The sequence below is a fragment of the Orcinus orca genome, chromosome 3 (genome assembly GCF_937001465.1).
Source record: "Orcinus orca chromosome 3, mOrcOrc1.1, whole genome shotgun sequence".
Classification (NCBI taxonomy): domain Eukaryota; kingdom Metazoa; phylum Chordata; class Mammalia; order Artiodactyla; family Delphinidae; genus Orcinus; species Orcinus orca.
The window spans coordinates 27,260,235-27,288,188 of NC_064561.1; the positions used below are offsets into that span (position 1 = coordinate 27,260,235).

The 27,954-nt window shown below is 39.5% G+C and overlaps 1 protein-coding gene across 8 annotated transcripts in view; it reads left to right on the forward strand.

Annotated features, from left to right (window-relative positions):
* The first annotated feature begins 2,213 nt into the window (after window positions 1–2,213).
* The window catches only part of FBXW11 (F-box and WD repeat domain containing 11), a 132,556-nt gene continuing 106,815 nt past the window's right edge, over window positions 2,214–27,954 (forward strand). The window contains exons 1-2 of one of the 8 annotated variants that reach the window (XM_049708097.1): window positions 2,221–2,516; window positions 11,380–11,541. Coding sequence is in view for 5 of the 8 variants with exons in the window: in XM_033432071.2 (XP_033287962.1) it covers window positions 2,472–2,516 (45 nt within the window). In the remaining 3 variants the exon portion in view is untranslated. Of the gene's footprint in view, window positions 2,517–11,379; window positions 11,542–27,954 lie in introns of all 8 variants that reach the window. The other 7 variants (XM_033432072.2, XM_033432074.2, XM_033432071.2 and 4 more) reach the window with 7 other exon arrangements.

Below are 27,954 nucleotides of genomic sequence, written 5' to 3' on the forward strand. Positions count from 1 at the left end.
ATAAACAGACATACTGGGGGTTCATACTCAGCTTGTGACTCCTACCCTAGCCCTATGTGCTAGGTCCGTGGCAAGTGCTGACACTTTAGAGGTCTTGATAGGCTGTTACGTTAATGGCCCCCAACGAACCACGACTCTGTATTCACAACCTTGTGTAGTCCCTTCCCACACTGACTCTGGGCTTTGCCATGTGGCTTGTTTTAGCCAATGGGACATTAGCAAGTTGGGTGCAACCAAAGGCTTGATAAGCCTTTGTTCACTGGGGCTTGTCCTCTTGGAAGCTAGTCACCATGCAGAAGCCTGAATGGTAAGAAACGAGGTAAAGAGAGAGGCCCTCGAGGATAACCCGTTTTGATGAGCTCCCAGCTGATCGTAATCCCATAAGTAACTTCAGCTTATACTATGTGGGCCCAGCTGAGTCCAGTTAACCCACACAATTGTAAAGAATAATAAAGCACTGGTATTTTAAGCTACTAAGCCTTGGAGGTGGTTTATTACGATGCAATAGGTAACTGAAACAGAGGTCATTTATTTCAGCCCCTTTATTTTACTAATGAATGTCTCAAGGCCCAGACAAGCAAAAGGATATGGTGAAATTCAGACAGCAAATTAGTGGCAATAACTTTCCAGTTCTGTGCTCTTTCTTGCCATTGCTTTTCTTTCGATTCCTCTGGTGGAAAGCATCAGATAAGGACTATAAAACTTAAAACTCTACGTACACGGAACTTACACTGTGTCCTGCATGCATACAAATTACTGTAATAACTTGGTCCTTGGAAATGGAAAGATTTCTAGGTCTTGTCCCTTCACTCTACAGGTGCAGAGAATGCAAAACACTTGAGAAAGAAAAGCAGACATTCGGAAGCTGGCGTGATACAATCAGACAGGCAGTAATGTTACTAGATGATAGCCTGGCCCTCTTAGCTAGGCCTCGTGTTCCCCTGTTGAACATAAATTTCACGGAACATAAACGTTAGATGAAGCCATTCTGTGACCATGATAGATCAATATAAAAGCAAGACCGCTCCTTAATTACATTTGAACACAGATAAAACATGACATTGTCCAAACCATAAAAAAGGACCAAACATCCCCCATCCTGGCTAATGACGGACTCCTGCTTCTCTACCAATTAGACCTTCAGCCTCAGTCTAGCATTCCTTCCTTCTAGGTAAGATTTATCGAGATACCCAATCATAGAATCACCCCCACTTCCTGACAGCATCTTATCCAGAGTAAAGCCTCGCTTCCAAATGACCTGACAACTCCTACTGAGATGCCCCACAGTTCTTCGTGGTGTGTGATCTCCCTTCCTGCAACCAGTCAGAAACCCAACTTGTTCAACTATCCGCGCGCCCCCTGGTCGTCTTTGGTTAGAGGGTACTGACAGACCTGACAAAGTTCACATAGCGCTGGAGGCAGAATTCACCAGAAGGAGTCTCCAGATCTCCAGCTGTGTTCCTTCTTAGCACCTATCACTCTTGTGGTTAATGCCTGTCTTCCCCCCCCCACCCCCCACTAGAATTAAGCTCCATAAGAAGAGAGCCCTTGTCTGTAAGGCTCAGAGCTGATTCCCAGTGCCTAGACTGGTACCCGGCAGAGGCTGGAAGTTTAAAAAACATTTTCTGAACAAATGAATAAGAGGGGCTCAATATACACAGGCTCCCTTTCACCTCTCAGCTCCTCCCAGTACGTGGTGCATACAGACCATAAACCTCCTCTTCCCCAACTAAATTTCCAAACCCCTCCCTCCCGGGACGCCCATACTCTCAGAGCTTTGCCCGAACTTCTCTCTTTCGCTGGCCCCCTCCCACACCTGAGCCCCAAAACCATCCCCTCCAAAAGTATCTAGAACCCACCTGTCGCCAACACCTCACTCTACCACAGACGACAGCGCACCAGCCGCTCCGCAACCTAGGCGTCCTGTGCCCTGCAGACACCGACCGCGCATGTGCGGAAATCAGTCGCGCACGCAGGATATCTGTCAAGCGAAGAGTTGCCTCCGAGTTTCCGTCCGGGTCTGGGTAGCCTTGGGCTGCCAGGAAGTCAGGAGAAACTAGCCGGAAAGAGAACCCGAGCGCAGGGCTTTCTGGGACATGTAGTCGTATCGCTCCCGAGGCCCCACCTTGAGGCACCCCTTAATTCTTTAGGTCTGCACGTCTCGCATTCACAGTCCAGTGCTACTTTCGGCTCAGAATTCAGCTTCGAGCTGTCAGGAGAGATTGGCCTGGTGTCGGCTTCTCGTTCCCACAACGCTCTACAGGGCCTGCGGCGCCTGCTGGGAGCTGTAGTCCTAGCTCTGCGTACTGCGTTCGCCGAGGGGGAGGGCGGAGCTGCCGGCGGCCCGGGCGGGCTGGCAGCTAGAGTGGGTGCGATAGCCGCCTCCGCCTCTGCCGCCTCCGCCGTCGCCTCCTCCGCCCGGGCTGTTCGCTGCTGCGCGGGGAGAGCGAGGCGGGGCCGCCGGGGCCGCCATGGAGCCCGACTCGGTGATTGAGGACAAGACCATCGAGCTCATGGTGAGTGCGGGCCGTTGGACCGTCCGTTCTTCCGTCCGTCCGGCTCCGGGCGGGCCTGCCCACCTCCCGCGCGAGGTCGGCCCTGACCCTTCTTCGCTGCCTCGGCCGGGACCTGGGCCCCCCGCCTTCCCTGGCCTCCGGCCCGGCGCGGTTCCTCCGGATCCCTCGAGATTTCAGGCCGGACCTGGCCCGGCCCCCTCCATGCCCCTCGTTTTTCCTCCCTCCCCCCCGTTTTTCCTCCCTCCCTTCCTCCTGTCTCTTGGCCCATGTCTCGAACGACCCTCGCTCGCTTATGCTGTGGCCTTAGCTCGCACTAGTTCTAGCATCTTATTCCCCCTTTAGAAGGGATTTTTTTCTTTCTTTCTTTTTTTCTCTGTTTCTCCGGTCCAGGCCTGCATCGCTCTTGCAAGCCCCACTCAGGCCGAGTGAGATGCTGATGGGAGAGGGTACCGAGAAGATCGGTTAGGGCCTCGGCCTCCGCGTCCTAGAAGGGGTCTCAGCACCCTGTCTTCAACCTAGGGCTATGAGGATGCCGGCACAGGCCCTACAGGGGTGGAGGTGGAGAGCTCTCGGATTTGAAGAAGTGGCCGATAAGGGGCCTCTTTCCCGGCCCCCTGTGGTGTCCGGCTTCTCGGACAAAGGGTTTCTTACTCGGCCGAGAGGGATGTTTGCATAGCAAGGCCCCAGGTACTCTGGATTCCATCTCCCAGGAAAGAGAAACTGTAACTTCACGTTTTCCAAAGCTGCTTTGGGAAATTGGGGAGGAGGGGGGAGGGGTTGTCCTCGTCACTGCCGCCAGTTCTTTCTTCTAGAAAAAGGGGGAGGGGGGGTGTCCTAGGGCCCTGGGGCGGCGATCACTCTTCTGTTAGAAACCTTTGGTAGCTAGGCCAAACTTCCTGGCCCCGCGAACACCCCAGCCCCCTTCCGCCTTAGGACTTTGAGTCAGAACGGGTTTTTAGAAACAGGACCACGAGAGAGTGGCTAGTAGAAATGAAGAATTTCCTACTTGGTGGATGATTTGGTGGAAGAAGTAAAATATGGCAATTTGAGCGTTAGGGAAATCAAACTGGGCTCCGGAGGGTTGGGAGGGGGAAGTCTTTGCCTCAGCAAACGGACATGCTCAGGTTTTCCTCCTGTGGAAACCTTGACAGTTTCTTTGTATCTCTCCTAACACAGTAACAACTTTTACCCCAGGGTTGAGAGGAAAGGTGAAAGACTCTACTTAACACAGCAAAATGTTTTCCTAGCCAGATTTTCTCCAGTGTGAAAATGTTTATTGAGTCAGTGATTCCACTGGGTAGGGTCGGTGACATCAGAGCCACTTCCCCCATTTAATGCTATAAATAATAAATGGTGACACTGAAAGTCTGTTGGATAGCTGCATGGTTTCTGTGGATGATGGTATCTGGGGAGTTGAGATGCATGTTTTAAAAATGGAAGTACAGTAGCATAAATACAGAGGCAGCTTAATATTTGCTGTCCTTTGCATAATTCACTAGATTTCTCCAGCAGTCTTGAAAACTAGAGGGAAAAAAAGCTCTGGTAGTTTCTGATGTGTGTGTGTGTGTGTGGGTATGTGCACGTATGGCTGCTTTCTAAGGGATACTGATACTTATGAGTTTTTGATGTTCATTTATTAAGTAATTTTTCCTTTCAGTACAATTTATCAAACTTTTGAGGTCAAGCCTTTGATATTCTTCAAATTTTGTATGGGGTTATTTTGGTAAAATATCTTAATTGGAGTTACATAGTACATATTCTTATGTGTGTATAATACATGTACTTACAACAGGAGGAGTACTGCATAGCAAAAAATTGTAACTTGGTACCTCTTTGAAATTGGCTGTTCAGTGCTCCTTCCATTTCCATTCATTTAAAAAATAACTAGGGACTTCCCTGGTGGTCCAGTGGTTATGACTCAGTGCTTTCACTGCCGAGGGCCCTGGTTTGATCCCTGGTCAGGGAACTAAGATCCCACAAACTGCACCGTGTGGCCTAAATAAATAAATAGTATTTGTTTGCAAAAGAATTAGAGTAAGTACAGTGTAATCCATTTAATGTCTTTGAATGGATGTAGAAAAAAATTTCTGGCCTAAATATACTAGCATCCAGTGCTCATAAGTTTTGATTTTATATGATTGTACTTGTCTATGACCTGAAAAGATATTTCAGCCTTTTCAAGGACGTTATAAACTGGGATTCTTAGAAAATTTAACAAAGTAGTTCTCTAGATCAATTTTACAATGGCTTTTTTTTTTTACAATGGCTTTTTTTTTTTTTTTTACAATGGCTTTTTATAAACGGATTTTTATATTCCCTCAAAGGGCTATCAGTTAAGCAGTTAAGACTCTTAGGCAACTCTTTTCCTAAACATATATGTATTTATTTTAGTGTAGTTGATAGCACAGGTACTTAACAACTGATTTACTAAATCCAGGATCAGATGTAGGAATGATAATGCCTTGAAATCTAATTGCATGTGGCTTTCTGTATTCACTGCATTTTAATTAGAGTTTCCAGAACTAGGTTAAAAACATTTACATTTCAAAATAACATGATGAAAGGAGGGGGAGGGGTTAAACTGATGGTATTTTGAAAGCCTAAAGCATGAAATATTTTTAGAATTTTATGAGTCAGCTTCAGTACTCAAATATTTGTGATTGTGCTGCCTGTACCAGTTCGGTACTTAATGGTTAACAGGATAACTTTCATTTGATATTCCAGAGCTTGCTGTTTCAAAGAAAGGAAACAGTTCTTGGGTTTCACCAATTTCTTAATCTTCATTCCTCTACTTTCTTTGATTTTGATTCTTTCTTTTTTTCTTGCAGTTTTTTAGTTTACTAGGAAGTAAAACTGGTGATAGCAGAATAATTAAATCTTCAAAATATAACCCCCATTGTGACTCCTACCCCTGCCTGTGGCCAGGTCCACAAAAAGTGCTTCTGCAGCTGACCTACCTCGTAGGATTCAGTCTTTAATATAGACTATAAACTCTTGATCGAGCCAACTGAATTTACGATTGCTGATAGTGAATAATTTAACCACCAAATGACTTTGGCGGCTTGATGTGGGCCCAGTACTGTACCTAGTTTGTGGGACTGTTTTTCAAACTTCTGACTTTGGTAAAATTAGCTTTATTATTAATGAGGTAGAAAAGTAGTAATCCATTTGGAAATACACAAAAGTTCACCAGACTTTGTCTAGTGTGGTGGACTTCACCGGAAAGAATGAAACCTGTGCATTGTGTGTCACATGATATTTAACACTTGAGTTAGAAGTAGTATGAGTTTTATGTTCAGGCACTTATTACTAGAAAGCACTCACATAGCTGCTAATTGGAAAAAGATGGTTAGTCTTTCCTATTAGAAGATAGCAGAAGTTAATGTTAAAAGTTTGGGAAAGATAATCCTGCTTCCTCTGTGGGTGTGAGCGTACCCCTTCCCCCCTTTACACAAGTAATGGGTAGTTTATACTCTGTTGTTAGCCTCTGAATGGTTCCCTTCTTTGCTAAGTGACCTTAAGTGAGTCATTCCCCTCTGTGTTATCTCTAAATGGCTATATTACTTGTCGAATGTAGTGATATAGGTAAAATATATTGGATCTTATTAAGAAGCTGTAATATCAAATCTATTTTTAGAGCTATTGAAGTACAGACAGGCCACAAGTCCAAGGAGATGAAAGAAACTAAGTGACGTTATTGGAAATATTTATCTTTTTATCTTTTTGTGTCCCCCCACCCCGCCTTGTCATTGGCTTTCTAAGTGGAATAAGTGAGATTGTTTAGTGACTCCTTTAAGAAATTGGGTCTTACTTTGTCACCGTCACTTACCCTCATCTGCCACTAGCCATGTGTTGATTTACCAAATGCAGATAAAGTAGACAGAAGTTTAAGTAGGGTCCTAATGAAACAAATCACATGCATATGCATAGACCTCACTGACCTGCCTCAAGAGGCTGTGGCTCAAATATTATCAATTTTTACTCCTGATTTTGGAGTAGGTTAGATGTCCTTTCAGATTTGACAAGGATAAACATGATCCTGCTCACAAGTCTTGCCACTCTTTGGCCCCTGACTGCTGTCCCCTGAAAACTGCGAGTTCTGTATAGCACAGAAGAATCGCTAACCCATTACATAGCTTTACAGGACAGCACATGTATTTCTCTGAGTAGTACTGTTTGGTTCTATGAATTCTAGAAACAAACTTTTCTGTGCTGTGAGGTACCTGGGATCTTGGCTTCCATCTGGTGATATTTACAGTTTAAGGGAAAGAAAGCATTTCAAGTCCTAGTAATTCAAATTCCAGCCTCTCTTCAGCTTTTTCTTCTCACATTCCTCACTTATTCTATATTCCAGCCAAAGCGTGGGGATCTGTGGTTCTTCAGATTCTGCTCACTGTTTCCTTTGTCAGCACTGATACGAACTGACCTAAACCCATGTATTTAAGGCTACTGATGTTTATGGGAAGGACCTAATAGTTGGTGCTCTGGCCAAGTTGCTTTAGGTCAGATCTCAACAATCCTCTCTTCCACCTATGCTAATGAAGTACTATCCCCTCAGAACACAGCTTAGATGCCTTCTCTTTTTGATGTCAGTTTATATTATGGTGGCAGATACCATTTTGGTTTTTTATCTATAGCACTGCCTATATGATAATCGTCGTTCAATGAATGAGTTCTGACACTTTATCTTGTGGCAGTGAACATCTTCTGGGTTTGTATTATAGTTTCCTGTTTGTGTCCCCTATTAAATGATAAACTCCTCACAGTGCCTCTTGTAGTAGGTGTTCAGTAAATGTTGAGTTGAACTTTCCTGTTGATTGCGTGTATTATTGCTGTCTGCCTGTATCTTAGCCATCTTCTTTTCTGGAAATTCTCACCTATATCACTAGTTCTTACGATAATTTGTTCCTAACTCTTATGGGACTTATCAGACCTTCCTGTGTATCATAAAAGTTTGATCATGTCTAAGCTTCTCTTCCAGAGGCTGTATCTGATTGTCCTTTGAATCCTTCACTACACTTCACACTTGGGTGTGCAGTAGGTATTGATTTAAATTAACGTTAGTTTTTTTTCCATGCTGTGAAAACTTTTTAAGATTTCCTTTTGGTGCTTCCCTGGTGGCGCAGTGGTTGAGAGTCCGCCTGCCGATGCAGGGGACACGGGTTCGTGCCCCGGTCCGGGAGGATCCCACATGCTGCAGAGCGGCTGGGACCGTGAGCCGTGGCCGCTGAGCGTGCGCGTCCAGAGCCTGTGCTCTGCGAGGGGAGAGGCCGCAACAGTGAGAGGCCCGCGTACCGCAAAAAAAAAAAAAAAAAAAAAGATTTCCTTTTGATAATCTTAAGACAAAGGTGGAGATAGATAGACGAGAAAGACTGCTAAGGGGAAAAGGAAGGTGGGATGTGGTACACAGACATTCATAGACATTTTAACCATTATTTACAGACTTTTATACACATACAGATTGATTTATATACATCCTAGAGAGTGGCTGATAGAAGGACTGAGGAAACCAAACTCCTTTTATATCTGTTGACGTGAACTTGCCAAACAGTCGATAAGTTCTAAGGATGCTGTGACCTTAGAGAAGCGTGATTTAGCATAAAGGGCATGGACTCTAGAGTGAAACACCTGAGTTTGTATCTTAGCTGTCACTTGCTGGCTGTGTGACCTTAAGAACGTTAACGTTTAAACTCTGGTATGATTTCATTATGTATAAAAATAAGAAAATGTAGGTATTGCTGCTGGGAGGATTATGAGAGATGCATGTGAAAGGACCTTGCAAAGACTTGTCTCTCAGCAACTACCTGCCAAGCTAACTCTCCCCACAAGTACAGGGACCATATTTTGTAAAGCACAATCAAGACAGATGATGTGAGGAAGGTTTTAAATTTTCCCCCCTGATTTGTGTGTGTATTTAATTGTGAAGCTTTACAGAGGCCTAAAATTCAGTTGCTTTTAGCCATACATTTAACGAGGCATCTTTGGAGGAGATGATGAAATCATACAGAATAAGTACTGTCTTGGAAATCTGGGAAGTACTGTTACAATTACTAAGAACTACCAATTAGCCATAATTAGACTTGTACTCTACCTGTGGAGAGAACCCACTTAACCCTGTTTTAGGTATCCTGGTAGAAAGAGACTTGTAATTGTTCATATTAACATTGAGCTTTGTGATTTATGTTTGATCAATTTAGTTTCGACAAGGAAATTAGGATTTTCAAATTCTTATTCTTGTTTTAGCAAAGCTGGTGATTTTGACCTTTAACAGAATAAGTGGTGACTATCCTACAAGATTTCCTCCTGAGTTGTATTGTTGTTCATTGAATTAGTTGAGAAAAGGGGAAAAACCTGTTGGTCAAGAAAGTGCTTGTTACCCTCAGTTCAGTTTCTGCTGATCGCAATTGCCTCACAGGAAGCTTGTCTTTGTAGGCAAATGAGAGACCAGCCAGGAAGACCTGACAGTCCAGTAGGGTATCTCTAACCTGGATCTTATTATTGTTTTAACAAAATTCAAAGATTGCAGAGTTCAGTGATGTCAGCAGGAAACATTTTTTAGGAAATTCCCTCTCAGGGTTAGTCAACAATGAAGACCTTCACAGAATGGAAAGCAGTGAAGTAGAAACAGTGAGACATTAACATGTAAATTGAAAAAGATGACTGAGTAGAGAGATGGGCAAATACCTAAGTACAATGAATATAGGAAACCATTCTCTAATAGCAAACCTCTGATCCACAGAAGAAAAAGAAAAATGAGAGCTCTGCTGTTAAGAAAAAGGAACCTGAGTATTTTTTTTTTTTTTGAGAGTTAAATTCAGATCACTTAACCAGTTTTGGGAACTAATAATAAAATATGTTTTGGTTCTGTGAAGTGATTGCTTAGGAGACTCAGAGAGAAAGGGGCAGGGGACAGGAAGAAGTCAGTCCTTACATTCCTGGTCTGGCATCTATTAATCTTTGTTTCTCTAGCATAAGGCCTGCCACCAATTAGGCATTCAGTAAATGTTTATTTGAAGGGAAGGGGGAAAATTAACTCACTAATACAAGAAAAAGCCCTGACAACGCAAGAGGTTCAGGAGTGAGTCCGTTAGTCAAATTGTTGTGGCTGTGTTTTGCTATAATTGTTCGGCATTTTGGTTATAGCAGTGAGTTATACTTTGAAAAGCAGAGTATATTGCTCTAGCAGTTAACTACTAGCCCACTAGCAGCTTTTGTCAAAATTGGGTTTTTAGTTTATTCTTAGGCTCTAGAGTAATGAGAAGAGCTTGAGCAATTATTCTTTGCTTGTGATTTTACTCAAATAATGCCTTTAAGTTGAGGGTATTAAGATATTTCCACCCATTTGTTATGAAGAGGTTAATCTTAGACTTGTACTTCAGTCAGTCACCTCAGTTGCTTTGCCTGTAACATGAAAAATCAGAACATCTTTAGTCTTTGCCTGTGGACTATTTATTGATCTTGGAATTTAAAAATTCCTTGGTTTCAACTGGGTTTGGGATTCTTTGTCACAGACACATCTTTGCTGCTAAACACAAAGTCTGCTTGGGCAACGTTATAATGTGTTTTGTTATAAAATTAATATTGTGGGCCTTAGAATTGCATGGCTTTTTGTTACTGAAATGCTTTTAAGTGGCTACATCAGGGGAGTCAGCCCTTTCAGGATGGCTCAACAAGTTCAGTTGTATTTTAGTTCAGCTAGGCTGAAATACTTAACTCTTCTGTATTTTTGTGGTTCTCCCTTCTGACGTCAGTTAGCTTAAAGCTTGGTTTCTTCTGCCCCAGGAATCATGGTCTTTCTGATCCAGGGACTGTGGACTTGGGAGGCCACAGTATTCTGTGAAAAGGGCATGGGCTCTACCACCTAGTAGATGTGGGACTGTGGGCAAGTTATTTCTTCTCATATTTTTTGAGAATTAAATATGAGTAATGAATGTGAAAGGCCTGGCCCATTAGTAACCCTTCAATAAAGGTAGGTATTATAATTACTGCCGGAACATTTTGGCAGTAGTGTGACAGTTGAGGAAGAAGCAAATTTATGTGCAAGCAGCTTCACAGTCTTTGGATTTTTAAGTTTTTATCTATGTCATCCTGTTGAATGTCTTTTTCTCTCTCCCTCGTAGTTTGTTTAGAGTTTACAGTCTAATGGAAGAGTTGGTATGGTAATAAAAGAATGTTGATATAATGTGGAGTGGGCTTATGTATTTAAAGGTGTTATCTAGTAAATTGTTTACTAGTGTTCTTTATTATTTTCCCTAATTTACCCAGTGACTGGCCATTGTGGGGGATTGGCCTTTATTGAGTCAGAAGTTTACTCTTGAAGTTATGTCACATGTCTTAAAATGTCCTGTATTTCAGCTGAGGGTGGAAGATTTGAGAGATGTGAGGATTTGATTTCTTATATGTGGCAAACCAAAAGATTTCTTGTTAGGTGCTTAAATACATATTTTGATTGGGAGACATTTGAGCCCTCCTATATTAACTTTGGCTGACAAAGTTTCTGTAGTAGTAGAGGAGCTGTCTTAGAAAATGGATAAAATTCATTGCAGCTGAATGATCTGGGACAATTTATGTGCATAATAGAAGAAATTTTTATCATGCATTTGGAAATTGCATGATATTTATCATGAACAAATAATAGTATTAGGGATGTTTCCTTCTTTGTTATGTAGAATTTCTTATCCTTCTCTCAACACAGAGATGAGCAGTGCTACTACAGACCTTTTATACCAAATAGCTGACTCAAGGGTTGTAACTCTTTCTGTGCTTCAGATCCACCACTCCATTGACCCTTCCATTTCTTGGTGGCTGTCCTTTGCCGCTGGTGCCATGGTGGGTGTATGGATTGCTTTCTGTCTTTCAACAGTTACCGAAGTGCATGTTTGGGATTTTGTTGAAGAAAGCTGGATACAGTAAGCGGAAAGAATCTTGGAAGCTGCTTGACTGCTGTCTTTTCTCAGACTAGTCTGAAAGGGAATACCCCCATTCATTCTGGATTGGTGGCTCTGAAGTACAAAATATTGTCCAGGTAAGCAATTACCCTGTATTGTTTTGTTATGTAGAACTCAGCTCACTGAGAGAAACTTAAAATTTCTTTACTTTTTTCCATTATAATAGAGAAAGAAGAAATGTTAGACATTTATTCATAGTGTTCATGTTTGGGTGTGGTTTAGTGAAGGTATTTGCTAGTAAAAACTTTGTTTCAGTGTAAGAAATGCAGTTATTTTTATTAAATAGGCCCAAAAGTTTTGTAGTCATAGCCTAACAGGGAATACAGTACAGTAAACAAGGGACATTTGTTTGAGGAATAGGTTATAAACTATGGAAAGCAAATGACAATTTTGTGGCATTATCTCATGATTTATAGTTATTACCTGGTCAGAATAATTTTTGTATTTACCATGTAAAGTAGTGGTCTTTTATTCTTAGGACTCCTGGAGGGTCTTCTCAGGACGATTTACTTACTGTAGCTGCTGTTTACTGGGCATCTACTAAGTGCCAGGCACTATTGTAAGCTCTTTACATATATTTCTTACTTAGTTGGCACCTGCTTTACGTGTATATTACAGATTGTAAAATGAAGCTCATGAGCATTAAGTACAATTTGCCCAGGGTCATACAGCTAGTACATGGCAAGGCCAAGCTTAAGCTTGAGCCTGTGTGTCTCCAGAGCTCTGGCTCTTTCCATCTGACTACATTTGCTGAAGTTTGTACTTCAACTTCAGGATTTTCATATTGTCTATATACTGTTAGAGTAAGATGCGGTTTTCTACAGTGGGTTTTCACTTGGAGAACACATGATGGATCGTTGTTTAGCATGGTATCTTAATTGTATCTGGTGCTCTCCCTTCTTAATGAAAAGATTAGAAGATCTTTAGTCAGTCACCAAGTGAACCTAAAGGTAACTTAGGAAGTATAAGAGAGGCTATACATTTGCATGTCAAAATGTGTTTTATATAGGGAAGTATCATTTGGTCTAGTGAACTCAAACCTGTATCTTCTCAGTTCCTCCTTACTTTTTATTGGTTATTTAAATAGCTCAGTAGCTTATTATGTAGACTTCTTTTTTTTTTTTAACAGTGACATTCTTAGCATGTTTTTTTTTTAATATTTATTTATTTATTTATTTGGCTGCGCCGGGTCTTAGTTGCGGCACGCGTGATCTTCATTGCAGTATGCAGGCTCTTTAGTTGCAGCATGTGGGCTCTTCTAGTTGCGGCATGTGGGCTCTTCTAGTTGCAGCATGTGGGATCTAGTTCCCTGACCAGGGATGGAACTTGGGCCCCCTGCTTGGGAGCATGGAGTCTTAACCACTGGACCACCAGGGAAGTCCCTATGTAGACTTCTTTTGATCTCTGGTTTATCAGCCTTACAAGTAAGACATTGTCAGGCAACCCATGACTTTTTCTGGTATTTAATCACTCCAGATTACCCATTTCCTTTACCCTTAAAAAAAAAAAAACCTTTTTATCATAGGCTGACACTCTGGCTTTGTGATCCATGTTTTACTTTTTATATTTGTTAGTATTTCTTCTAGTTGAGTATTTTTCACGCTTGTCACGTGAAGAGCTCTCAGGGTGGTGGTAGTAGGAAAAGTAGTAGTAGTTTACACTTAATGGGCAGTTACTCTGTATTGAGCACAATTCTGAACACTCTACATGTATAAACTCATTTTCATAGTGACCCAATGATGTAGGTACCCTTATTTCCACTTTAGTTATGAGGAAACTGAAGGATAGAGTAGTTAAGGAACATGTTCAAGGTCACACATCTAGTAAGAGACAAAGATGAGACATGAATCTAGGCAGTTTCGTTTCAGAGAATGTGCTTCTAATGTCTGTGCCTCAAGTTTAAAATACCATCCAGTGATAAAAAGAGGGGCAGAAATCCTGAAGACTAAAACTGTATTCTGATTTCAAAAAATCATTGCAAAGGGAAAGGAAACAATGGTTGCTGAGTATCTATTTCGTACCTTCTGTAGAGAATAGTCTAGATCTCAGATTCTGTGTTAGCCATCCAAGACTATCTCAGCCTGTTTCCCGAGAGGACTCACAGTAGGGTTAGTTTAAGGTTGTCTTCCAGAACAGTGCCGTCCAGTTAGAACTTTCTGGATAATGGAAATGTTCATTATCTGTGCTGTTCAATATGGTAGCCACTAGCCACTTGTGGCTATTTTGAAATGTGGCTCTGTTAACTGAAGAACTGAATTTTAAATTTTAATTAATTTTAATAGCCACAAATACAGTTATAGAATTTACCTTCATCCTAGGTCTGGTCTTGGATTTAACACCCTTAGAAATCTGATCTTGTCAGCATGCTGAAAGCCAGCACCTTATCCCACGGTTAGACTTAAATTCATTAACCAGCTGTGCAAGACTGATGTGTAAAGCCAGAATTCCAGTTTATTAATTTATAATGATATGTGCTTGTTGGCATGATTAATATAAACTTTTCTGATAGGTAGACTTCCTTACTAGATCCTACTTAACATGCCAGTTTAAGTTTTTCAAATGAGAAGAGATATTTAGAGGGAACTGAAGACTCAAGCCAAATGACCGAAATATTCTTGTCCAGTGGGTAGACTTTACCTACCAGGTCAGATCATAGTCACGTGGTTTCGTTAGCATGGACTTGACCAGGGAAGTGACATTTGCTGGCCTGGGACTGAGACAACCTCATTCAGCTTTTACTTTAGGGATGGATGGTTTTTCTGTCTTCCTTCAGCTTCTCTGCTTGTTTTTACTTCCACAATCCTTTTCTGATTACGGCATTCATTTTAAGCATGTTAATATTTACATTCAGCTTGAACGCACTCTTGTTTTTTAGGTCTGGGAAACTCCTTGTTTTCCTTAAGGCACCTTTATCACTGTTAGGATCCATTTTGTGTTCATTTTTGACTCTCTTTAAGAAGGCAGTTGAATTTTCCTTGCTTCCCTAAGGCCTCTTTCTACTGAAACACACTTAATAGCTTATTTAATTTGGTCATATAGTGTGGGGTAGAATAGGAATATACTCATAAAAAATATGCCTGGTAGTACATTCTCTTTGCATTATGTCATGTTATTAAATGAGCTTGTGTTTAGCTTACTATATCATTACTTTGGGACTTGTTCTTGATCCTTCTGTTCTTAAAATAGAAAGAGTGATGTAACCAAATTTGCATTTTAGGAAGTTAACTTTTCAGGTGTCTGTAAGATGGATTGAAGAGACTCAAGGCAGGGAGACCAGTTCGCTCAAGTGTGCAATGATGAAGGCAAACCAAAGCATTGACAGTGGGCATGGTGGAGATGGGGTGGGCTTAAAAGAGATGTAGGTGGCAGGACCTACCAAACTTGGGGATTGGTTATAGGAGAAAGAGATGGATGGAATATAGTATAATTTTAGATTTTTGCCTTGGGCGCCAGAATGGTTGTTTGTTCTCTCTTCCAAGATAGGGAATACTAGAAGAACAGACTGGGGGGAGTGGAGGGAGGAGAAAGAATGAGTTCAGTTTGTAGTGAATTTGAGTAGCCTATGGGTGAATCCTCTAAAAGGAGAAGTATCTAGTAGGAATACTGATCTGGCGCTCACCAGAGAGAGCAGGGATAGAAAGATTTGGGAGTTTTTATTTAGCTTCAGTGATAGCTAACTTTACTTATTGGAGTTAGAAGATAACTCGGAGTAAAGATTGAAGAATCTATATATCTGTATGGAAATGCTAATATAAAGGAATGGGCTACAGCTCAGATTATGAGATCATATGTGATGTCTCTCAAGAGGTGTTACTCCTCTGTCCTTCTCACATTGATCTGGGGATTGTTACAGCCTGTTCCCAATCAGCAAATTAGTCCATTATATTTGGATTGTGATATTTTTTTCCACTGTAGGGGTTTGTTTAATTAATAGAGGTACTGTTTTTGAAATGTATTTTAGAAAGCACCATGTTGTCACTACACATCTTTCATACATTTATCAAATTCATTTCTTTACATCTGGTGACAAAAGCAAGGGAAAACTAACCTAAACAGTGAACATTCTGGACCAAACGTGAAATGGGGAATGGAAATTTGCTCTTCTCTCAGCCTGTCTCAATTCCTGAATGCTTCTCATCTAGCTGTGATGAGTGTGATTATGGTATTTTAAAGAAACATTTTTAACATCACAACATGAGGCTGAAGTACAAGCCAGCTGTACTGGCTGAAGTACAAGCCAGTCAGTTGAAGAAACAGCAAACTGTTCAAGTGCTGGTATGAAAATTAGCTGTGTAGGAATGATTGAGATGGTGTGTTGGTCCAGTGTGGCATATATTTAAGAGATTTTTAAGGCAGATTTTTACTATATGCTGTTTTCACCTTATGTACTGACTGCAGACCCTTATTCCCAGGTGTGCTACATAACTCCACTGTAATTAGGTTTTAGTAATGAAAGCATGGAGATGTGAAGACTTCATTACAGCTGAAGTCAATCAATACTTAACAAAAAACTTTTTTGAATACATTATATATGTCTATGGTACAAAATTCATAAGGTACAAAAAGGAGTACACAGTAAGGAAAAAAAAGTCTCACTTCTCTTTAGCTCCAGCTACTCAACCACATTCTTGTGTAGCTTTCATATATGTGTGTGTGTGCTATACACATTATTCTGCACCTTGATTTTTTTTTATGTAAAATATGACATGGTCATCTTTCATATCAGTTTCCAAAGAACTCTCATGTTTTTTGAAGAGATAATTTAAAAGATGCACGCTGATTTATTATATGTGCCATAATTTGTGAAACCAGTCTGGGCTGTTACAGATAGAGGCGATTTCCAGTCTTTTGCTGTTATACATAATGCTGTAAAAAATAACTTGACGTGTATGTCATTTCACATGTGGAGGAGTATATCTTCAGGACAGATTCCTGGGAGTGTCACTGGATAGGTGCTTTAAAAAATCTGATAGACATTGCCACGTTGTCCTCCAGTCACATGGCAACAATTTACACTCTCGCAGGCTTTGCTTGAGAGTACTCTTATTTCCTGACACTCTCAAGGTTTTACATTGGTTTTAAGCTGGTTGCATTTAAAGTTGTTCTCTCTTTTCCCCCATAACTTTTTATTATGAAGAATTTCATATATATAAAAGTTGGGGGAAAAAGCAGTACAACAAACACCTGTATACTCTCCCCACCTAGACTCAACAGTTAACATTTTGCTGTATTTGGATCATTTGTCTGCTCCCCTCCTTGGTCGTCCCTTCGTCCGTTCCCTCCCTTCTTCCTCTGTCCCTCTCCTCCCCTTTCTGTCCTTCTCTCCCCAAATAAGTACCCTTTTTTGTTGTTAAACAATTTGAAAGTAAGTTGCAAACATGATACCCCATCCTCTAAACATTTCAGCATGTATCTCTTAAGATAGTCTCTCTCTAAAAGCAAGCGTGCATACACACACACACCATGTATATAGTATACATCTCCATATATAACCAAATATTAAATATAGTCATATGTATTTTATACATATATAAAGCCACAATACTATTTTTATATCTAAGAAAATGAAAGTAATTCCATAATATAATAACAAATATTCAGTTCAATATTTTAAAAAACACCCCCTCTTTAAAAAAAAAAACCAAGTTCCAAATAAAACACACCTTTTGTATTTGGTTGTAGATGTCTTTTAAATTTCTTTTTGTTTTAACTGTCCCTCTGCCCTTTTCCCTCTCCTGGAATTGACTTTTTTTTTTTAAGAGTCCAGCTCAGTTAGTTGTCCTGTAGCGTGTGCAGCATTCTTCACTTGTCTGAATATTTCTTCATGGTGTTACTTAACTCGTTTCTCTAGCTCCTATACTTGCTGTAAACTGGAAGTTATGTGAGAGGCTTGATTGCAGCCCATTTAATAAGAGTGACAAGAATGCTTCATCATAGGTGAAGTGTACTTTGCATTGAGTCATGTCGGGAGGCACTTAATGATAGGTTATCCCATTATGAGCTATGCTAATTTTGATCCCTTGACTAAGGTGGCAGCAGCCAGATCTCTCCATTAAGGTACAGTTTTATCCCCTATTATTACAAAGGACTATGGGATAATATTTTGGCACCTTGTAAATATCCTGTTCCATTACAGCCTTTCACCCAGTGGTTTTAGCATCCTGAGCCTGAAATCAGTTATTACAATGTAAGTTACAGAATTGTGGTTTTCTGTTGTTTCGTCTATATTTGTTAGCTAGCATTCACAGAGGCCATCTCGTTTCTCCTCCTTCCTTTTGTGTGTCACCGTACTCTCATGGATTTTATTTATTCACTGTGTTAACAATTACAATCTTTATTGATGTTCAGATTTGGCTAATGAGAGCCCCTTCAAGATAGCTCCTGCTTCCTTTTTAACATGAGCCCATCAGTTTTGGTGTGTTTCTTGGTTTTCTACTTTTCCCTGCATATCAGGAATCAACCATTTCTCCAAGAAGCTCTGGTTCCTTTTAGTGGGGAATGGTGTTTAGAAACAAAATCAATACTGGTGGGTTGTTGTTGCTTCTAGACCTTTTCAGTGGACAGACCTAAGACGTATATTTAAAATGAACCATGTGTTCATGTTAGTTCTGATTCAAACTTAATATTACAGGGATATTTTTCTGAACCTTGTTAGCCTTTTGATTTTCAAAATCTAAGGGATCATACTGTGTAATGGCCGTCTATTTGAGGTACTAATTGTTATGCAAATAGGCAGATAAATAGCTTTATTCATTTATTATTGAACATGTAATCGAACAGGTACTGTTTGGTAATGTGGGGAATACAGAACAGAATCAGATGTGTACCTTGCTTCCAGAATCTTACAGTCTTTTACGTAAAAAAGTATAGTTTAATGTGAGAACTGCTAAGGATCATGAGAGGTGGACATACGTTGTGTGGGAGCTAGAAAAGAAAGGAAATCTCATAAAGGAAATTTTTAAAAAGTTACCCTTTGGGGCTTGAGCAAAAATTAGACATGGATGTGGATGTGTTGGGGCAGAGGAGGAATATCATGGCAAAGGTAACCAAATGAACAGTAGCTGGGAGGCAGTGGTGTGTATTGTCTATTGGGAGTAAGTAGTTCTGTGGATTGTTGGAGTGTAGTTTGTGTGAAGGGATTGAGGTAGATAAATTTGTAAAGAGATTATAACCAAATCTTGGGTCATCCTTTAGGTTATAAGTTACAGACAAGTAGCCTGTAGATAGAGATCCACAGATGTATTTTATTTGATCTGCATAGATTTTTAAAAATTAGACATTTCATATCAAAACACTCTGGTTTTGCCTGAAAACTGGAGCTGAGTAGTGGCTGCCTTTTTGAGTCAAGTCTTGTACTTTCCTGGTCACCATAGCTCCTGTAAGGCCTTCTTTACTTTTGAGCTTGTCATCCCTGCAGGAGAGGAAGGGTGAGGGTAGTGGGTGTGGTTTGAGATGAGAGATGACCTGAAAGTTTGAGCAAAATCTGTGCTTTAGAAAGATCACTCTGGCAGTCAGTTTGGAGGATGCAGTGGAGCAGGGAGACCAATTAATAGACTGTTGTAATGTTCCAGGGAAGAAATCACAAGATAGTAACAGATGGTGTGGAAGAGGAGGAGATGAGACATTTTAAATGTAGAATGGGTAGATTGTATTGATAGATATGAGTATGTATGTGCATGTATTGAAGAGAATGTAAATCAGACTCTCTTAAAACATGAAGTCCTGTCTCTAAAAAGCTTTGCATTCATAAATCAGTTATGAATTAACTGATTGTGAATGAATTAATTATAGTTTCTGGAACTTAACCACATATTTTTTAATCTGTTGGTTAATTTTGGAAGACAGCAGTAATAGTTTCATGCGTTGCCACTGTGTTTAGTTTTGCAATATGCAAATAACGTGCTTCAACAAAGTCTAACTCTGACATGGCTTTATTTCTGAAAGTTGTTTATAAAGTGAATATTATGATTTTAAAAGTCACTTTCCTTATAATTGTGGAGCTAAACTTTCAAGCAAAAATATTAGCAATGCTAGTACTTATTTTCAGAATGTTGGCTGCTTGTATTTAATTTTCCCCACAATCTCTGCAAGAACTTAATCAAAAGGATAGTGAATCAACAAGGGACTGACTGTACTGTAGACTTGAAATTACACCTTTATTAAAACCATATATACTGGTAATAATAATAATAAGTATTTTGGACATCTTCCCTGTCTGGTTAGGGCATGACTTTATCCAGTCCCATTTCCAGTGCCATTACTCCAGATATTTAGTAGCACCACCAGCTCAGATAATCTGAGGGAGGTGGACATGAAGAACATGTAACTGAGTAGACTGGGAATGAGAGTGACTCACACTGACAGAGGCCACACCTGGATACTGTGTAAAGAGCATCCAGCTTCAAGGGATGAACAAAGATAGATTAAAGGGCATTTGCATATATATATATTTTTTGCTTTTAACTTACATACAGTATAGAACACAAATATTAAGTGTACAGCTTAATGATTTTTTTTACATGTGTGTATACTACACTGTGTAACTACTACCCAAATCAAGATAGAAAACGTGCTAGAGCCACTTGAGGGCTCTTTTGTCTATGCCTCACCCAGTCAATAGACCCTCCCAAAGGTCTATTCTGGCCTCTTTTATTATAGGTTAGTTATGGCTGTTTTTGGGTTTTATATAAATGGAGTTATATAGCATATATATGTACTCTTGTGTTCCCCCTCCCCCATTACTGTATCCGTGAAATTCATCCATTTTGTTGTGTATTTTTCCCTCCGTGCATTATTCCATTGTATATATAGTCCATGATTCATTTATTTTACTGTTGATAAATTAGTTGGTTTGTTTCCAATTTTTGGCTGTTATTGTGAATAACACTTCTAAGGTGGACATAAACACTTGGTTCTCTCAGTTATAAAAACCCCAGAGTGGAATTACTGGGTCAGAGGATAGACATATGTTTAGTTTCAGTAGATTCTGCTCAACTGTTTTCCAAGCACTTATGACAATTTAGACACCTACCTATAATGTGGAGAGTTCCAGTTATCTCTTGGCTTTGCCAATCCTTTTCATTTTAGCCATTCTGATGAGTGTGTACTGGTATCTATTTTGTAGTTTTGGGGTTTTTTTGTTTAATCAGCTTATTGATGTATAGTTTACATGCAATAAAATGTACTCAAGTATACTGTTTGAGTTTTGAAAACTATATATACTCATGTAACCACTACCACAATCAAGATATAGAACATTTCTACCAAAAAAAACCTTCCCTCATTACCCTTTGGAGTCCCCTCAACAGCATCCTCGGCCTCAGGTAACTTGCTTTCTATTACTGTAGATCAGTTGTGCGTGTTCTAGAATTTCATATAGATGGGATGGGTACAGCATGCGTATACTGCACGTACTCTTAGTCTGTTTGGCTTATCTTGCCTAACGTGTTTTTGAGATTCATTCTTGTATCAGTTGTTTGTGCCTTTTCATTGCTTAGCAGTGTTACATTATACAAGTATACACAGTTTTGCTTATCCATTCGCCAGCTGATGAATATCTGGGTTGTTTCCAGTGTTTGGCTGTTACGAATAAAGCTTGCGTGAACATTTATGTTCAAGTTTTAGTTTGGACATTTCTTTTCTCTTGTGTATACCTAGGAGTGGAATTGCTGGGGTAGAGTGTAGATGTATGTTTAGTTTTTCAAGAAACTGCCAGATCTTTTCACAAAGAGGCTGTACATTCTTAGAGTTCCTCTGACCGTGTATGAGAATTCCAGTTGCTCTACATCCTCATCAGCACTTGACATTGTCATTCAGTTTTAGCCATTCTAATAGTTGTGAAATAGTATCTCATTGTGGTTTTATTTTACATTTCCCTAACGACTAATGATGTTGAGCATTTTTTTCTTGTGCCCATTGACCATTTAGCTATCTTGTTTAGAGAAATGCTTATTCAAATCTTTTGACCCTTTAAAAAAATTGAGTTGTCTTTTTACTTACTGATTTGTGGGAATTCTTTATTATAGTCTGGAAACGAGTTCTTTGTCAGACATACATATTGCAGACACCTCCTGTTCTGTGGCTTGCATTTCCAATGTCTTAATATTGTCTTTTGATGGGCAGAAGGTCTTCATACTAATGAAGTCTAATTAATCAATTTTTTCTTACATAGTTACTAGTTTTTGTGTCCTGTTTATGAAATTTTTGCCTACTCTAAGGTCTTAAAGATACTCTGTGCCGCCTTCTAGAAGCGGTATGTTTTTACCATCTCAAAATAATTGTTTTTTATGGTTGAGATAGGGATCAAGATTCATTTTTACTTCCCATGGTTACCCAATTAGCCCAGTACTGTTATTTACACATACGTTAAAAAACTGTTGAAAAAATGTTGCGTAAGAAACTTACATTTTCTTTTTACAGAAGTAATTTATATTTATTATAGGAAAATTGCAAATAAAAATTATGTAAAATAAGAAACAAAAAGAATAAAAAGTTCCACTGATAACTGCTGTTAATATTTGGTATACTTCTCTGCCTTCATATACATATTTTTTTCTTTGATATATGTTTCATATTTGTTTTTCACACATAAAATTATTTTTCAAACTGCCTTTAAAACTCAGCAATATTTGTGACATCTTTCTGAACCATCATACATTTCTTTATAACATTTTGAAGGGGTGCCAAATATGCATGAATATGCAAATGGTAAATAGTTAAACCACTCCTTTATTAGACATTTAAGTTATTTCTAATTTATAGCAACTTAAAGGTGGTGCTCTTTCTTGAAGTTTAATCTTTGAACAAATCTGTGAGTATTACCTTGGGGTAAGTTCTAAGAGGTGGAATTGTTGAGTCAAAGAGTGTACACAAAAAATGTGCATGTGTATTTTATATAGCCAAAGGTTTTACCCACTTTCTGTTATTTATATGAACATGACATATCAAACTGACCATAGTCTATGAAAGTGCTCTTTTCTCCATGTTTATGCCATTTTAAGGTATTAATAATTTTTTAAAATCCCAATTTGGTTAAAGAATTTAAAATTTTATTTTTTTAAATTACTAGTGATATTGGACATATATGTCTTAGGTTTGTGGCTATTTATGTTTCTTTCGTGAAGAAAGGGAAATATGTAGATTAGCTGTCTTCTCTGCTGATTCTAGATCCAGGTGCATTTGGGGAGTAGCAGAAGGAAGTCACCTGGGTGAGGAACTTCTGAGTTTGTTGTGGCTGGGGCAGTGCTGCCCTTTTGTGATTGAAATGACCATTTTTGTTTGAAGCCAGCTGCAGGAGTATCTGCTTTATTCAGCAGACTGTCTGCGGCAAGCTTAAGCCAGGTCACTGCTCTGGCTTGCCCCCCTGGCTGCTGGTGCTCTTTATGAAGCACGTTAGGATCCGTCTCGACTGGCCTCACTGACAGCTTCAGGGACACTCACTCCTACTAGCCTTTGCTGCTTTGACCTAGGAAGTGAGGTTCTGCTGGGAATTCTTCTACTTTTCAGGTAGACTTTTCTTTGTTTATGTGCAGTGAACCCCTGTTTCCAGTCCAGTTTTTTCTCTATTATATTTAATAGAAATTCCTTATATTTGTGGAGAGCACCCTAGCCAGGTTTCCAGTGCCATTGTCTTTTACTTTGATATTCCTTTGATGATTTCAGTTGCACAGTCAGAAACCGCAGCCTTGGCACCTCTGTCTTCCTCCTGAGTCTTGTCTGTTTTTGCTCTTTTTCACCTCAGCTTTCCATACTTCAGTCACAGTGATTTTCCCCCACCCCTTCCTCCAGTGCACCAGATTCTGTCTTGACCTAACAAGCATTAACATCTATTATCTGTTATCAGGGAGGCTTCACCCTTAACTCCTTTCTTGCCCATTTAACCTCTGCTTGTCCTTTAGAGCTGAGTTCAAGCATCAATTCCTCAGGGATTGTGTCTGGGCCCCCATGTACCCCTCTACAGGTTAGATTCCCTTTGTCATATTATTACAGCATTCAGTTCTTTTTCTTCACAGCTGTTAACATAATTGTAATTGATAAACGTATTGCGTAATCCCCCACTAGAGTCAGCTTCTTTATTAAGAAGGTAACCTCCATGGGGACAAGGATCACGTCTGTCATGTCCTATTCAGTTCATAGCATATTCCCAGCATCTAGCACAGTGCATGCCATACAATTGCCCAGTTGATTGAATGAAGGAATAAATTTAGGAGGGCAAATAAGAATTAACCATCTTGTATCAGAAGTTTATATGTACTTTTAAAATGAATACATTCACTCCATTGCTTGGTGTTTTCTGTTTCACTATCATCTCTTAGTTTTAAATGACTTGGTCATGAAAATTAAGCTGTTGGCATCAGTAACTCCTTTCAGAAGATCAAAACGCATCCCTTCTCTCCCTCTCTGCCTCTAAACCAGACATTGACTTCTGATCTGTCCAGATAGTAATACTACAGCTGTCATTTTGAAGGATTTGTCAGCTGCTGTAAACTGCTAACCTTTCGTTTCCTCCCCCCTCCCTTTTTTTTTCGTGTGTGTGTGTGTGTGTGTGTGTGTGTGTGTGTGTGAGTGTGTGAGATTAATAGGATCACTATTACTGGGAGTTGCTTCCTTAGGTCAAGTAAATTTAGTAAATGCTGCACGTAATCTCCTCCTCTTAGAAATTCACTTGGTAATTGTCATTTTAATAATATGTTTCCCAGTATTTCCCAAACTTTCTGACCCCAGAATTCCTCTCCTCCTTTATTTTGGTTCAAAACTGATACAACCCAAGGCTCTTTACTATTTTTGTGTATTTCACCCCAACTTCTTATATTCACCAAGGGTTCTCTTATCACCCTGCCAAAGTAAGGAGGGAGGGAACTAACACTCGTTAAATGCCAGATTTACATCTACGATTCCTTTTAATCTTCACCGTAACCTTGAAAGATAGGCTTATTTTCCACATTTTAGCATGTGAGGAAATGGAGACTGGAGAAGAGAATTATTTTTTTGCTCAAGGTCACATAGTGATTCTTTCCCTCTCTTTCTTTCTCTTGTCCTCCCTCCCTCCCTCCCTCCTTTCCTTCCTCCCTTCCTTCCTTTTTATCTCTACAAAACCTTGTGCTCTTTCCCATCCCTGCCTGGGGTAAGAAAAGAAAAACTCTTCTGATTATTTTAGATTCCGCACCTCTAGGTATCACCTTAGTTTGAGGAGTGTTAGGTGGCAGCTTGGGACTCTTAAAAGTGCCAGAGACTCTGGAGCAGCAGAGTTTCCAGGTTGTAGGTGGGCAGCAGCAGATTGTCAGTATTTGGGGAGATTGAGAAGAACAGGGGAAACCTTGCCTGCCCCTGCCCAAATTGCCTCTGTAAGCCCTCATGCTTCCTTTGCTCCCTCATTCTGTGCTTAACTCATTCTCCCCAGTTCCAGTCTTTTCTCCTTTGTTGGAGTTCTGTTGATAGATTGGCTTTTTATCAATAGTGCAGTAGTTAATATTTATTGAGTGCCTGCTTTGGATGTAGCAGGTGCTGTACTCCTTGAAACAGCTGGCTTGCTTAAGGTCACATAGTGTGAATCTAGAATCTTAACCTACCTCTGCCTAAGTGTTTTTTTTTAGTCTTAACAAATTTTTTCCTAAGGGAAATCTACCCTAAGCAATGAAAATCTGTGAAATCATGGGTTTGATGTGCTCGCTGTATATTTTTTATAATGTATTTAAATTAAATGTATAGCTATTAAACATTAAAAACACCCTTACTGGGCTTCCCTGGTGGCGCAGTGGTTGAGAGTCCGCCTGCCGATGTAGGGGACACGGGTTCGTGCCCTGGTCCGGGAGGATCCCACATGCCGCGGAGCGGCTGGGTCCGTGAGCCATGGCCGCTGAGTCAGCGCGTCCGGAGCCTGTGTCCCGCAACGGGAGAGGCCACAACAGTGAGAGGCCCGCGTATCGCAAAAACAAACAAACAAACAAAAAAAACACCCTTACGTGTCACCAGAAATCACCTTGAATACTAAACCTTGGGAAACATTGCTGTAGTCTACCCTTTTAACTTTATTCATTCATCCATCCATGAATAGTTCAGTATGTATCTGTAAAAGATGTGCACTTAAAAAACTGATAAAAACACACACATATAGAGCACATAGTTCCATTATTATACCTAAAAAATTAACAATAATTCCTTCATATCAAATAGTGTTTATATTTGCTTAATTGTCTCACAAATAATTTTTAAATTAATCGCGCTTACTTTTTAGAACAGTTTTAGATTTGCAAAACAATTGAGCAGGTAGTACAGAATTGTCATATATACCCTCTTCCCCTGCATAGTGTTCTCCATTATTAACATCTTACATAAGCGTGGTCATGGGCTGCTATTGACGCGTTATTATTAACTATAGTCCATAGTGTATTCAGCTGTCTTTAGTTTTTACCTCATGTCTTTATTCTGCTCCAGGATTTCATCCAGGATCCCACCTTACATTCAGTTGCCATGTGTTCTTAGGCTCCTCTTGGCTGTGTCATTTTCTCAGACTTTGTTTTTGATGACCTTGACAGTTTTTCGGAGCACTGGTCAGGTATATTGTATTGCCCTCTGTTGGAATTTGTCTTGTTTTTCTCATAAAGTCTCTTAGTAGTTGGTTTTTCCAATTCAGGAGACAGAGTTGGTTCACACATTGCATATAGTTAATAGTCTCTCAAATCTCTTTTAATCTATAAAAATTGCCTCTCCCATCTTTTTTTCTTGCTGTGTATTTATGGAAGAAACTGGATTGGTCATTTGTTCTGTGTAACTTCCCCAAATTTGGATTTTGCTAATTATGTTCTTATTAGGTCTACATATTCTGATCTCATTTGTATTTCTTATAAATTGGTAATCACATCCAGAGGTTTGTTAGATTTAAGTTTAGTTTGTTTCTCTATCAATTAACAAAATAAAACAAAAATCAAAACTCATGCTATGTCCACTGTGCTATGGTGCTTTCTTACTTTTGTGATATTCTCTCTCCTTTCCAAGTAAGTGATTCTTGAAGAAATACAGAACTTCTTTGCATTTGCATTTTTCTGAGTTAAAAACTGCATAATTTATTGACAGCTGATAGAGAAGCAGTAACCTGGCTGCAGGAATATCCACATGTCGTTGTCAATTTTGCCAAGGACAGTGATGACACATTTTATGGTATTGACTATCAGTATTAGAGTTTTATTCCTATAGTTTTTAAAATTTTCAACTTTTTTCTTTTTCTCAGTTCAGAAATGTAATGACTTTTGCTATTGTTGGTATATACTTAAACCTTACTTTATTTCAAAAAAAAAAAAAGAATTTGAGTGATTACAATGACCCATACAGTGTAGGAAGATAAAAACAAAATAAGTGGATAAGTGAAGATGAAAGGAAAAAATAAATGTAGTAAAATAAGGTAAAGGAAGAGTTAAAGTTACACAAAAATGCATAGAATAAGGTTAGTTGTTACAGGAGGGGCACAGGTTAGGCGCTGCTTGTAATAGTAATATTCTGTGTCTGTAGCAGTTTGCAGGACTTTTGTAATCTTAGATGATAAATATATTCCTTGCTCTAAGGTTATTTATTTATTTGGTGTGCTTGTACTTGGTACTACCAACGTCATTGCTTATTTGGAATTAAATGCCTGTAAAGCAGTGGGTCAGCTTTCTCAGTATTGGGTATCAGAGCTCCTTGGAAAATCAGGACTCGTTTTTTCTGTTGTACTTTCTTTCTGCATTCTTCTCAGTGTTTAGTTTACCCTGTTACATATTTTTTTCTTTGTCTAGTATCTGTGTTATAGCAGGAATGGGATATTCTTCGAACATTTAGTTTTGAATACTTTTAGTAGAATAAAATGACTTCCTAGGAAAATAAAAATAAATTTAAGAATGTTTCATCTACAGAATATTCTTTGTCTTTAAGACCATGGCCATGTCAAATACGTTTTTGGCTTTTGCCTGTTTTATTTGAACTAAATATTTAAGGTTTGTTATGATTTTTTTCCAGTATAAGGTAGCAGAAAACCCAACTCAAAACTGGTTTAAGCTGAAACAGGGAATTTATAATTTGAAAAATCCAGAGGTAGATGTGGATTCAGCTTTATTCCTCAGAGTGAATGTAGTACCTCCTAGAACCAGCTGTCCCTTGTGGTAGCATGAGGGCAGTTCCAGCTTTCATCCTCTTATGTTCACGCTCAGTGGGGAAAGAGATTTCTTGTGGCTCCTGTAGAAATCCTGGATTCAACTTGGAGTATGTGCTTATTCCCGAGTATGTGCTTATTCACCTAATCACACTGTGATTAGATGATGTAGTCAAAAAACAAGCGTCCACCATCAGCCCTTTAAAATTACAACATTACATTCTTCTCTAGCCTCTGAATCAAATTATTGCTTTGCATGTAACCTTCTGGACTTTACATGTTAATTATTTGATAAATTAGCAAATATTTATTGAATTCCTACTCTGTACAAGCGCTGTGAGGACCTGAAAGCATTACATTGTAAATTGGT